At 38.4% G+C, this 14,282-nt stretch overlaps 1 protein-coding gene across 1 annotated transcript in view; it reads left to right on the top strand.

Annotated features, from left to right (window-relative positions):
• Positions 1-1,077: 1,077 nt before the first annotated feature.
• prep.L (prolyl endopeptidase L homeolog) overlaps positions 1,078-14,282 on the top strand; it is a 76,642-nt gene continuing 63,437 nt past the window's right edge. Inside the window, 6 exon segments of the mRNA NM_001090845.1 lie at positions 1,078-1,265; positions 2,646-2,720; positions 3,523-3,656; positions 5,028-5,158; positions 7,697-7,906; positions 9,415-9,536. Coding sequence (NP_001084314.1) covers positions 1,212-1,265; positions 2,646-2,720; positions 3,523-3,656; positions 5,028-5,158; positions 7,697-7,906; positions 9,415-9,536 — 726 coding nt within the window. The 5' untranslated portion in view covers positions 1,078-1,211.

Raw genomic sequence — 14,282 nt, forward strand, 5'->3', positions numbered from 1 at the left:
GCGTAGTTTCGCTAGTGTTACTTCGCAACCTTACGCCAGGCGAATCTTCGCTAGCGACGAAACTACGCAAATTCACTAACTTGCGCAGTGTAGTGAACGCTACCTTTTACGCTAGACTTCCTTCGCCACCTCAGACCTGGCGAAGCGCAATAGAGTAGATAGGGATTGTTTAAAAAAAAGTCAACATTTTTTCTAAGTCCCAAAAAACGCTGGCGTGTTTTCTACATGATGGCTGATAGGCTGAAAAAGATCGAAAATTTTTTGGGGCTCCCCTTCCTCCCCCCTACATTTCCTGACTCATGGCAACTTACCTACACAGTGGGCACATGTGTAGGGCAAAATAAAATTTATATTTGCAGATTTGAAGGTTTTCTAGGCATTTGTAGTGCAGATACGTGTTTCTCCATTGAAATTTGAATTTCGCGCCGTATGTAAATTAGAATTCGCTAGCGCAACTTCGCTTTATATAGCGAAACAACGCTAGCGCAACTCCGCAACCTTACGCTACCCCTGTGCGCAACTTCGCATCTTAGTGAATTTGCCCCTATATGAGGGAAGTAGTACACATTTGGAAAGTACGTTTAAATGTGTTTTTGTAACAAAATGTCACGCGTTTTCCCTTCCAGTCCCTCATTTGCATATGCAATTTCGGCAGTAAATTCCGTATCCTGCTGAAAAAGGCCGAATCATGTGTCGGCGCATCCCTATAAAAACAGAAACCAGAAGCTCAAAATTAAGATCCCTCAAACAAATCTGCATTTAAACTCCCAATAAATAAATACATTTACATAAATGTAATAAATAATTTTTTTTTTTTTCAGGGATTTTTCTTTTTGCTGCGCTCCCATTGCTTTCACGTCGCTCTGCTCCTAACAGTGAGATGGCCCTACTCCCCTCTGGCAGTTTCTGTGAACGATTTCTCAACTCCTGCGTTTGATTGGTTCGAATTCATGCGCTGGCCTTGGTGCCCAGCAGGGGTCGCTATGCATTGTTAGCTTAACACTGAACTTGGGCTGTACATCTCTCTTTATTTAACGAGGATGCTCTGCGCTCGCAGCTCCTCTTACCATTCCATCCGGCAGCCACTAAGCCACCTGTATCTCACAGCGAAACGAGTGTTGCCTGTCACTGTCTCTGCAAGACTCCTGTGTCACGCCGTTGTCTTCCCTCGCCCGTCCCTGTGCTCTGCCAGTCTCAGCATCTCTGGCACCATGCCGCAACAGCAGAAAATACAGTACCCAGAAGCCGCCCGGGATGATTGTGCAGTGAGTGCAGCCATGCATATTGTCAGAGAACCCATCTCCATTTGTTTTATTCACTCGTGCACAAATAAGCTTTAATTCCTTATCTTTACATTGATCCCCATCTGGAGCAGAGCTGCATGATTTCGCTTTAAATGTGTTTTTAGCGACTTCATCTTCAAGCAGTTTTAAAACTACAACTCCCAGGATTCCCCCTCCCGGAAGTAGCCTTTCCCATCCCTTGTACACATACATTGACTGATAAGCTTTACTTGCTGTGACATTCCTATCTGTCACATAAAGCTGCAGATTTGTCCTGCTCTTAGCAGCATAAATATCAACTCAGTGATGATTATGCTACACTATTCAGTGCTTGAGTGAAGCTGTATCTTCTTGTCCACAAAATGATGTGTAGTGCTTTCAAGCCTTTCTTTCCTTCCCCTAAAGTACTTTAAATATTAAAATGTTGTCAGGCTTCTACATATACAGGAATGTGTTTTTATATATATATATATATATATATATATATATATATATATATATATATATATATATATATATATATATATGTGTGTGTGTCTTTGTACAGTAGAAACCCCTTTTTACATTTTTTTTCAGGAGACCAGGAAAAAAAATATGTAAAATCCAGGAAAATGTAAAACCAGGGAAGTCTGTTAAAGTCACCTTATATTCAAGTACTGAAAGAATATAAGCACAGGAATCCGTTTTACTTTGAGATACAATATTCACTGTGTTAACAAGGGTTAAGTATTGTAGTGTTAATGTTACACTATGGGGGGCATGTGCAAGGCCTCTCTGTCAGTCACATACACAACCTAAAGCAATAAGTGATTGGTGCAGGACTGTATAAGGGGCAGACTAATTGGAATTGACCATTTACAGGCCGAACCATGGCAAAATATACATCTGGTTAGTATTTTAAACCACTTTATTTCACAAATAACATTCATTGAGGGAAAAAAAAGCAGTTTTTGGGTACATAAGGACAAAATTTTGATGTAAAATCCAGGAAAATGTTACTTAAAATCAGGGTAATGCCCCCATTGAAATGCATTATAAAGTGGTGGGACCATTCATAAAAAAAAAATGTAAAACATAAAATCAGGGTACTTAAAATCGAGGTTTCACTGTATTAATAGGTACATATCCTATCACAATTCACACTCCATGTTATGACATGGAGATACTCTAATACTAATGCATGCAGTATGCAGTGTATATGTATATTTGTGTGCAGAAAGAAAAGTATAGTAAAAATGATATAAATGAATGATATACATTGTAACGAAATGCATGTTTTGCAAGCCATTGTTAATCACCAATAAAGCAAACGATTACCAGGTAAAGTATTGTTTACAAAAGCAATATGTGTTTGTTTTGTAGGTTGACAACTATCATGGTGTCAAGATGTGTGATCCATACAGATGGTTAGAAGACCCAGACAGTGAGCAGACAAAGGTAACATTTGATACTACATTTTTATGGTACAATATTCAACAAGATGTAGGCATAGGGGCTGATTTATGAAATATCAACATGAACAAAAAAATCTGGTGTCTCCTATGTTTTGAGATTTGTCAAATCAGAAGCTCAATATTAAGATCCTTTTTTCTTCTTTTTTTATGCACACATGTGACCAACATGTGACTGCATTGTTTAGGAACCCTTAATTATGCATATGCATCTATGCCCAAGTGAGATCCTAAGAGGGAGACAGGAAGTGTACTCTTCAAAACTCTATTTTTCTGTAACTGCCGTAGACAGAATATTCATGACTGAATATAATAAATATTTATTGCATTTGGACAGATTCATAGTATGTTACATTTTCATAGTGGCGTCCATGTCCTCTATTGTTTGTTTAAATAGTTAACTTTCAGTCTCTCAACCTGCTTAACTCATGAGGAAACTTCGGGTGACTTTGGAAAACAAATAGCTCCGAGTGCCATCCCGCCGGCAGTTTACATTTTAGTTGGCGGGGAGATAACATGTTTTACAAACAGTTGTCCGTAGCATTAATTTTGCCTGTAACTTTTCTTAAAGGAAATAAATATATAAGTTGTATGTGACCTTTAAATGAGCAGTGTGGCGCTGCGGGCTTTCACCTCTCCATGTTTAATAGGGCTGTACATTGCCGTTTCATATACTGATTCCTATGTAATTTAATGGAAACAATTTGCCATCTTGCCTCTCAGTCAGTGAAACCACCTTTTCAATTATGTTTGTGCTAAACAATCTTATCTTCTTTCATGTTTTTTAGGCATTTGTTGAAGCCCAGAACAAACTTACAATGCCACTTCTTGAGCAGTGCCCAGTTAGACGTCTTTTTAAGGACCGTATGACAGAACTCTATGACTACCCAAAGTATAGCTGTAATTTCAAGAAAGGAAAAAGGTAATTGTGTATGTTTGTTAAGATGGCCAATCGCAAGCTGTGCTTCTGTTTGAAGAGTGACAGCATGGGATCCTCAAAGCAACTCTCAAAAAATCTGAAAATAAAGATTGTTCAATAGCATGGTTTAGGGGAAGGCTACAAAAAGCTATCTCAGAGGTTTAAACTGTCAGTTTCAACTGTAAGGAATGTAATCAGGAAATGGAAGGCCACAGGCACAGTTGCTGTAAAACCCTGGTCTGACAGGCCAAGAAAAATACAGGAGCGGCATATGCGGAGGATTGTGAGTGGTTAAAGACAACCCAAAGATCACCTCCAAAAACCTGCAAGAACATCTTGCTGCAGATGGTGTATCGTCTACAATTCAGTGCAATTTGCACAAAGAACATCTGTGTGGCAGGTAGATGAGAAAGAAGCCCTTTCTGCACTCACGCCACAAACTGAGTCGCTTGTTGTATGCAAAAGCTCATTTAGACAAGCCACAGTGATTTTGGAACAAAGTGCTTTGGACTGATGAGACAAAAATTGCGTTATTTGGTCATAACAAAAACCGCCTTGCATGGCAGAAGGAGAACAGTGCATTCCAAGAAAAACACCTGCTACCTACTGTCAAATTTGGTGGAAGTTCCATTATGATGTGTTGCTGTGTGGCTAGTTCAGGGACTGGGGCCCTTGTTAAAGTTGAGGGTCAGATGAATTCAACCCAATATCAACAAATTCTTCAGGATAATGTTCAAGCATCCGTCACAAAGTTGAAGTTACACAGGGTTTGGATATTCCAACAAGACAATGACCCTAAACACACTTGGAAATCTACAAAGTCATTTATGCAGAGGGAGAAGTACAATATTCTGGAATGGCCGTCACAATCCAGACACTCATCAAAGGCTATAGGAGGCGTCTAGAGGCTGTTACATTTGCAAAAGGAGGCTCCACTAATTATTGATGTAATATCTCTGTTGGGATGCCCAAATTTATGCACCTGTCGAATTTTGTTATGCATATTGCATATTTTCTGTCAATCCAATAAACTTTGTCACTGCTGAAACTTCTTTTTCCATAAGGCATGATATATATTAAAAGGAAGTTACTACTTTGAAAGCTCAGCCAATGATAAACAAAACTCCAAAGAATTAAGAGGGGTTCCCAAACTTTTTCATATATGCTGTTTTTTTATTTTTATTAATTTGGATAATTTTCTGTTTTTCTGTTTAATTTGTTTAACCCCTAGTGGTTTCTATTTCTTATAAATCATATTGATAGTTGACACCATAGACAAGGTGCGTTAAAAAAACAAATGAATAAAAGATCAGAAGTTTGTGTAAAAACTTGTAAGGTATAATGATGTTTACTTTCTTGTCTCTCACCCTGCAGATATTTCTATTTCTACAATTCTGGCTTACAGAACCAACGTGTGTTATATGTACAAGACTCTTTAAAAGATGAACCTAGAGTTTTCCTTGATCCCAATACATTTTCTGAAGATGGTACAGTAGCACTGCAAGGTAGGTTGTTGTCTACCAAAAGCAATTTATTTTTTATATAAGTTTAATAAAAAGACTTGGATTCTTCACCTTTCTAACAGAAAATTGTATAGATATGCTTATAGAGTAACTCTGGTTCAGTTCTTAAAGGATAATTACAATTGATACAAAATTGATCCTCAAGGGATCTTCAACCAAGACCTTTATCTTTATTTGGGTATATTGTTCAGTGAGTTATGTATATTCAGTTTTTCTGCTGTATTAATATTATTTTGGTTCTCTAAAGAAACCTGGAATTTGTAGTTTTACAACTGCTTGAAAGCTTCATAGTGGAAAACCATAACTATCATACATGCATGATATGTGAATGAATAATACTGTAAGCTCACATTCAATAATTCTACACTAAACTCTTTGTCTAGCTCAGTGCTGTCCAACTTCTGTTGTACCAAGGGCTGGAATGAGTCAGGCCTAGTGGTGGAGGGCCGATACTGAAAGCCAGTGTTTATCACTCACTGTTTTTAAACCACACTCACTTTAAACCACACCCATGTTACCCCCAGAACTTTTAAGACCATGTCCACATTAATGGTGGTAGCACACCAAAGGGATATTGGGGATATCACTCATGTGAAACAAGTTTATTTTGTCATATTAAGACCTACCCTTAAATGCATATGCCTTCTCCCCTCCCGTGGATAGCACAGCTCCCCAGCACATGATTAAACACCCTGGGTCCCCCCCAACAGAATATTTCTAAATGCTTACAAACCCTCACCAGACTCACAGAGCATGGCACACACAGACAGAGTAGGGCAGGCAGAGTATGGTACAGGAAGCATAAGGCAGGCAGTGTATGGCACACACATGCAGAATTGGGAAGGCAGAGCTTGGCACACACAGGGTGCATAGGGCAGACAGAGTATGGCACACACAGGAAGCATAGGGCAGGCAGAATATGGCACACACAGGGAGCATAGGGAAACTTAGAGTATGGAACACACATGGAGCATAGGGAAGGTAGAGTATGGACAAATACTACTTTCCCTTGTTTGTTAAAGGTAGAGTATGGCACACACAGACAGTTTAGGGAAAGCAGTATAGAGCAGGAGACTGGGAAACCTATCCGGACCACTCAAAGATGAACAGTTCATACTGTGCTACATACAGTGACACAATTCTGGTTCTGAGGTGTGAACAAAGTGGGCACTTTCAGTCTGGGCCGGAGATGTGAACAGTACAGGGCTTTGGGGGTGTGAACAATGGAGGTTTTACAAGTGTGAACAATGCAGGGGGGATTCAAGGTTTAAACAATTTGATCTTAGTGTCTGAATTTGAGGTGTAAACAATGCAGGGGCCAGTTGATTTTAGTACCGATACATTTTAAATTTTACACAAGGTTAGCAGTCACAGCCAGTAGACTTTCATGTGTGAGGGGGGCACACAAAGGGGGGGTCGCCAGTTGGACAGCACCGGTCTAGCTTATTAACTTAGTTGGTAAGTTATAAGCTAAATAAGTTAAAAGAATATGTCTTGTGCTGAACGAACAGCTTGTATTTTAATCACAATTAATAATGTTCTTTTTCTTGCCCTAAACAGGGTAAATTGATTTGAAGCTAACACATGTTTGATTCTTGCAATGTAGATAATCAGACTACTGCACCAGTGTACAGAAAATCTCCTCCCCATAAACAACTTCTGCTAACAAACCAGTCACCAAATGGGAAGGGTCAGCGTTGCATACCAGTATTCTAATTATCTACCTCACAAGGGCCAAACATGACACAGCTTCAGTTTCTCCGTTTGGCCAAAAATATAACAAAAAAAAAGATTAAAAAATAGACAGTGTGTTCCTGTACTTATTGATTTAATTCATATTCAGTGGTATACTTGGGGTATACTGGTTTAGCATTTGCTGTTTTTTTTTTTTTCTGGCACCTTGTCTTGACTGAACAGCAAAAAGTGGAAGCTCTGAGATAAGATGCCCCCTGCCTAGTGCATATGGCATGGATAAGGGCTATGAGACAAAGGGTACTCAAATGCCTGTACTGCCCAAACATTAGTCAGAATATCTCAAATCACCTTATCATGCAAAGTATGGTAAATGGTATTGGTGACAAGTAGCTTGTGCTCAGACCTTCTTTCTTTACCACAGTGTTTCCCCATACTACCCAGATTTAGAAAGCATACATGATATTTCAGCCTTTAACAGTAGATGCACTTATCATTTAGAATGAACAAAATTGTTTTAAGACAATCCATTTTAGATTTCATTTCTTCTGTCATGAGATAAGGTAAGAATTTCATTTTGTTTTGTCAACCAAGTATGTAATTGTAGAATTTTAATATTACAATTGTAATTGTAATTTTATAGGACTTATTCACAGGGTATGAAATGAGTTCTGTCCCTATGTTTTATTTATTTTTTGCTTGTGTTCACAAGCAAGCCACACTCTTCTGTATTGTCTCAGGTTTACACACCTATCCTTTTAATTGTTTGTTGTGGCCAATAGATAATCCTGACAACAGTTCATACAGTATTTGTTTATTTTATTATAGGCTATGCTTTCAGTGATGACGGAGAATATTTTGCCTATGGGTTAAGTGCAAGTGGTTCAGACTGGGTCACTATTAAATTCATGAAAGTTGCCAACCAGGAAGAGCTGCCGGATGTTCTGGAAAGGGTCAAATTCAGCTGCATGTCCTGGACCCATGATGGTGTTGGAATGTTTTACAACTGCTATCCAAAACAAGTGGGAAAGAGTGATGGTAAATTAGATTTTTATATACAAAGCAAAATATTTACATGGACGTCTCACCTGCTTCACTCGATGAGAAAAGCGTTGTATTTAATTTAGACAGCCCTTTGTTTAAAGTGGTTATTTACCTTCCGCACACTTTATTAAATTCAGGTTTTCAGTACATCTGAAATAAAGATTTTTTTTTTAGTTGCTTTAAATTTTTAATATATTTTTTCCTTATTTTAAATGTTAGGGGCAGACAGATTTATCAAGGGTTGAATTTCAAGTTCATGGGAGCTATTTTAAACTCCCATGAACTCGAAATTCAACCAACTGCAAATTTTTTTTTTTTTAAAAAAACACATTTTTGGTACTCGCGTGAATAGGATCAACCCGCAAACTCTAATCGAATGCGAGTTTTTCTAAACAACTTGAATGTTGAGAAGGCTGCAAACAACTCCAAATGGATCCCAGGACTTTCTCCATAGGTTAAAACAACTATTCAGCATGTTTAGGGGGCAAATAGTCTAATTCAGGTTCTTTAAAGGCCAGTGTAAAATATATTTTGAAAACTCAAATGGAATTTTAACAATTCCCTAGTTGAATTTGACAGTTTTTGGCCCTAAACAAACCCGAAAATTCGAATTTCGAATTTTCACTTCGACCCTTGATAAATCTGCCCCTTAATGTACTCTTGTGTTTCAGTCTGGCAGCTCAGGCAATAATCCAGGTGCCGAATCTGAACTGTTAAAATTTGCTACATTAGTTGATACATTTCTCAGTGGCATCTGTGGAATATAGCAGCTATTGTATCAATGGTAGCAGCTGCTCAGCATGGCCATAGATAAGCTCTGTATCAGCTAATGTTTTAAATAAAAACAGTTCACAGAGTCAATGAACCCCCAATGCAGAGGTGCTTCAGCAAGACTAGAGAAGATGGAAAATGAAAATTTAAACTTCAGTTTTAGAAAAACAAAGTAAAGCAATTGAAAGAAGTCTTTTTATTTTTGTGTACTAAATTAAAATGTATCTTTATTTCTCAGTTTTAGTTAAGGGCAAAATTCACAACTGGGAATGATTTGTGCGTTGTGACTTAATATTACAGGGGTAATAATAATAATAATAAACCCATTGAAAAGGGTTTGGTTGCGTCTATGAACAGAATGCATGATTTTTATTTTCATTTATTTTCTGTTTGCTTACTTACAATGAAGGGAAAACCCTGGCTCTGTTTTCTGTTAAAATACATGACAAAGTCTTGTCTAGCTTTATGTCCCAGATTCTACTTATGCACTCACAAGTCTTACGGGAAGAACCAGTGTATTTAAAATGCTTATTTAAATCTACAGTACTATTGGGTTGGCATCCCAAGCAACAGATTTAATTAGGATTGTGAAAAGAGGGAGATGAGCAATGCTTGCAGAGGCAGGAAAAGAGAAACAATAGACTTATAAATTAGACATTTAAATTGTACTGTTCTGCATGGCCAAAAATAATATTACTTCTACGTTTATATTGCATTTTCTCTATGTGAAGGAACGGAAACCTCTGCCAATCTGAACCAGAAACTTTTTTACCATGTTCTGGGGACGTCACAGTCTGATGATGTTTTATGTGCTGAATTTCCAGAGGAGCCCAAGTGGATGGGAGGAGCAGAGGTAGGAATTGGGTACTTTACTAAAGCCCTTTGTGTGCACTATTTATCCACTTCAATAATGTTGTTTTTTATACATGGCAGAACATGTGATTAACTTAAGAATTGTTTTTATAGTAGACTGATAATATTTATGTAGGCCCTTCAATATAACACCTGCACCAGTCTGCTTTATTTCTTTGCCCCACAACAGCCTCTAAGACTGCTGTCTGTATTGTTATGCCTCTCCATTAACTATTGGAGAGTTCAGTTATCAAAAGGAATAATGTTTCAAGGTACTGTAAAATAAACCTTCACACTAAATCCAGATAATTTATATTGTAAATATTTTAAATCTTACCATATTGGCATATACATATCAGTAAATATTGCCTTTTTTTTTTTTTACATCTTTTACCCAGAGCTACCATTTTGTGACCTGTGTGTGTGTCTGGGTTCTCACTCAGAGATCACAACAGGAAATAATGCAGCTCTGACGATAATAGAAACGTGTAGGATTAAAAAAAAGAGACCTTTCGCTGGGTGATCTAGGATGTTTATGTGCCCTTGGTGTGGGTGTGAGCAAAGTGAATTGTATGAGCCAAGGGGCAGCCCTAAGTACTTAAAATGGCAATTTTATAATTAGGATTATCCAATGGCACGGACTACTAGAAAATGTTATATTTTTATGAATAGCTTTAGACAAAGCAGTGCTTTACAAAGAGGTATAGGTTTCCTTTATAGAATATTATTTGCTTGCAATGGTAATATAAAATAGTAAAATTCAGTTTTGTAATTTCATAAACTTTATATAAAGTCCCACCACTTTTGTCCCTGGCTTTTTTTTTTTTATAGAGATAGTTGTTTTAGATTAGCATGCTGTATCTGTACTGTAAGAAGTAGAAATATTATTGCCATTCATTTCATTATTGCAGCATGTTCTTCCAACATCTTTCTGTGAATTCTACATTGTTTGAACCCAAATTTGGAAATTTTTAACTTTCTGAAAGATGCAATACTTTCAGTTAATCAGCAGAGGGCACTAAGACTAAAAGACATTTGGTTTCTGAACTGCTTAAATGAATGATGTTATGAAGTGATATTTTCCTTTTCTTTTTTTACATACATTGTATATTTGGATATAATTCATCAGAGGCATATGTTTTATGTTGGCTCATGTAGCATTTGTACCCTTGTAAACCCTTATTCTTTGTTAGTCTTTATTTATACCTACTTCTCCCATTCACCATTGTGCTTCCAAACACCTTGACTCCCAACTATAAATAACAAAGAGTGCAACCTTTGTTTGTTTGGCAATAGTCTTCATAATGATTGCAGATATTTTATATTGTCTGTAACGCTGCAGTGTTCCTATCTGAAAGCAGGCACTATAGGGGTGACCTTAATTTGCTTATTACCGTACTTGGGTTTTTTCTGTATCATGTGCCTGACAAACTGTGACCTCAGCTGTTGTGAGCTCCCAGTAGATCATACGAGGAGATGTGGAAAATGTTCAAGGTCATGTTCTTCTAATGTTTGTCCTTGTCTTTTACCTTGCCCTAGATTCATAACCAAGATGTTATTTTAAACGTAGCAGTATTTCGGTTGAGAATTAGTTAGGGACTTTTAGGATATCTCAATAGAACAGTGCTTTGCATTGGTTTAGTTTCAAGCAGGTTATTATCATTTATTCTTTATAGCTTTCCCAGTTATTTTATTGTGAGATGCAAAATAATAAAGGACAAAATTGGTCAATTAAAGATGTTCTTTTGTTCCCAGTTTTGATTGCTGAGTTTGCTTATATGTTATCTGATTTATCTTTTTCTGTGTGTTCAAACTCCTTGTCAGAGTTTGGTGTTTGTGTTTGGATGCATGGAGGGCCTCGCCAAGGCATGGAGGGGAAGTGAGCAGTTGTGATTTATAGTAAGCAGTTACCAGAGCGGACACGATCACGAATGGCATTGGCTGAATGACTGGAGTGCAAGTATAATTGCAGTGCTAATTGGAAAGTGATGTGCTGTAGATGAAGCTGGGTATGTGTGATTGGGGAAAGGTCAGCTTTTGCAGGATATGACAGTGGAACTATGACTGTAATGTTGTGAATGGAGAACTAATGGCATTGTTATTGGTCTGCAGCCCATAGCTCATGGCATTTAAATGTCGTCAAGGTGACTGATACTAACTAGTAGCCTCGCTTTAAAAGGATCACTTGATGCTACAACTGGTTTAAACAGATATGCCTGTTCATGTGCTAAAAAGAGATATTGGCTAACATCTACACTGAGTGAATTAACAACCATGGGCATTTTGTACAGTAGGGGCATTCTGCTTGGCACATATATACCTTTATTGCATCTACAGTACCGGACAATTCTCTTGGATTGGATTTTTAATTGGTGAATTGAGGGTGTTCCCCTTTAAGAAATATATACACATGCAATTTGAAATAGTATAGGCCAGGGTCGCCTTCAGAAATCACAGGGCACTGTACGGCAAAATTTTCTGGGCCCCCGAGCCCCATATCTCGCCCACCCCACTGCAAAAAGGCCACACAGACAGAGCTAAAACATTAAAACCCCACCTAAGTTATAAAAAGCCATTGGTTGCCAGCCTTCCCCCCCCACACACATGGTGGTCACGTAAAAAAAAAATACTGATGGCGTGGCCCCACCAAGTTTTAAAAAGCCATTGGTGGCTTGGGCCCCCCAAATTTTATAATCCTGGATTCGGTGCATCCATAGTTATTTTTAAAGTTTTGTAATCATTGATCTGTCATTACAGCATGTTTTTCCTGGGCAATATGCATTGGTCTCATCAGTGCCAAATATGAGAGTGTAGCAAGAAGTCAAGAACATAAAGAGCAGTCAATTAGACAAACAAAATAAAAAAAAGGAAGAGTGAGGGAAAGAGAGAGCGGAAGAGGCGGAAGGGATACTGTCGCATATCATAATGATACTAGAGGCCACATTTTTAAAGATCCCAGAACATTTTTCCTGGTAGAGGTGGAGGAGACAAGCACATTGTCACATTTGATCCCTAAGTTAAGTACGTTCCTTTAAAAGGAAAGCTTCTACCCACCTTTTAATGTATCGAAAGGGAGATAATAGTTTTTTTCGTTTCTGACCTTCCAGTGTGTCTAGGTACAGGTATGGGATCTGTTATCCGGAAACCCCTTATCCAGAAAGTTCTGAATTACGGAAAGGCTGTCTCCTATAGATTCCATTATAATCAAACAATCCAAATTTTTCAGAATGATTTCCTTTTTCTCTGTAATAATAAAACAGTACCTTGTACTTGATCCAAACTAAGATATAATTAATCCTTATTGGAAGCAAAACCAGCCTATTGGGTTTATTTAATGTTTACATGGTTTTCTAGTAGACTTAAGGTATCAAGATCCAAATTATGGAAAGATCCATTATCTGGAAAACCCCAGGTCCCGAGCATTCTGAATAAAGGGTCCCATACCTTTATCATAAAACAGGGAGCCATTTAGATTCTTTGCCTTATAGTTCCCAAATCCATTGAAGTTGCAATTGGGGATTGCTTTGTGGCAGTCCAACATTCCAAGATAGTTTTAACTGTTAATACAAAAGTGGGTTTGGGGTATAGCCCTAATAGTATTTACGGATTTGTTTGTCACAATGTTGCCCAATAAAACTATAATTTGTACTAATACTGCATCCCAAAGAGCATTTAACTTAGTACATGGCCATAGGGCATGTTCCATTGTACAATCAGAGTGTTTGCATTTTGTTCAGTTGGGTGTATTCACTAGGCCTATTTTGTGTGCTACCTTGGGTGAGATGTATGACCTATGAAGAGGTAAGGTTACCAGACTTTAAGAGCGAAATCCAGGGACAGGGTAGAAAATGGTGGCGCATGTAGTGCCCACTGTGCAAGAGATGCCCCCACTAACCACTCCCCATTTTGCAAATACACCCTCTGTGAATATAAAATGAACGCAGTGGCAATTCTGTGTATAATTCCCCCAGAACCCATAGTATGATGGCACAGAGATTATTTCATGTATACATACCATCAGAATTCATAGCAAGATGGCACAGAGGAAATTCCATCTATAAATACCCCAAAACTCATAGTAGGTTGGCACAGAGATTATTTCATGTATACATACTCCCAGAACTCATAAAGTAGGATGGCACAGTGGTGATAGACACTTAATTATGATAGACACTTCATTTTTAGTGATAAGACACCCCAAGCAGCTCAAGTCATTAGTGACTCCCCAGTATGGCATTCCATGTATAAATACCCTAAAACTCATAGGTGGATGTCAGAGTGGCAATTCCATGTATAATACACCCTTAACCCATAACAGGGAAAACTGAGGCTAAAGAGCCAAATTGCAACAAGATAACAGTGATAAGGGAGGTGGCATGCAGACAGAGTAAATAGTAAACACCATTAAAGGGGAAGGAAACCTAGTCGGCGCAAACCCCCCACCCCCCTCCCGTTTGTTGCCCACCCTCCCTCCTCCCCCCTGGCCTACCCGTTTCGCTGGGCAAATGCCCCTAACTTGTTACTTACCCTTCTGCGCAGGTCCAGTTCAGGGAGTTCACAGACGACATCTTCTTCCACGCGATCATCTTCGTGCTGTGAACGGCGTTTTGGCAAATGTGCAGTAGGATCATTTCGCCGGTATGGATCTACTGCGCATGCGCCAAAAGTCACGCACATGCGCAGTAGATCGTACCGGCGAAATGCTCCTAATGCGCATGCGCCGTTCAAAGCAGGAAGAAGATCGCGT

This window comes from Xenopus laevis, chromosome 5L (genome assembly GCF_017654675.1).
Source record: "Xenopus laevis strain J_2021 chromosome 5L, Xenopus_laevis_v10.1, whole genome shotgun sequence".
NCBI classification, from domain to species: Eukaryota; Metazoa; Chordata; class Amphibia; order Anura; family Pipidae; genus Xenopus; species Xenopus laevis.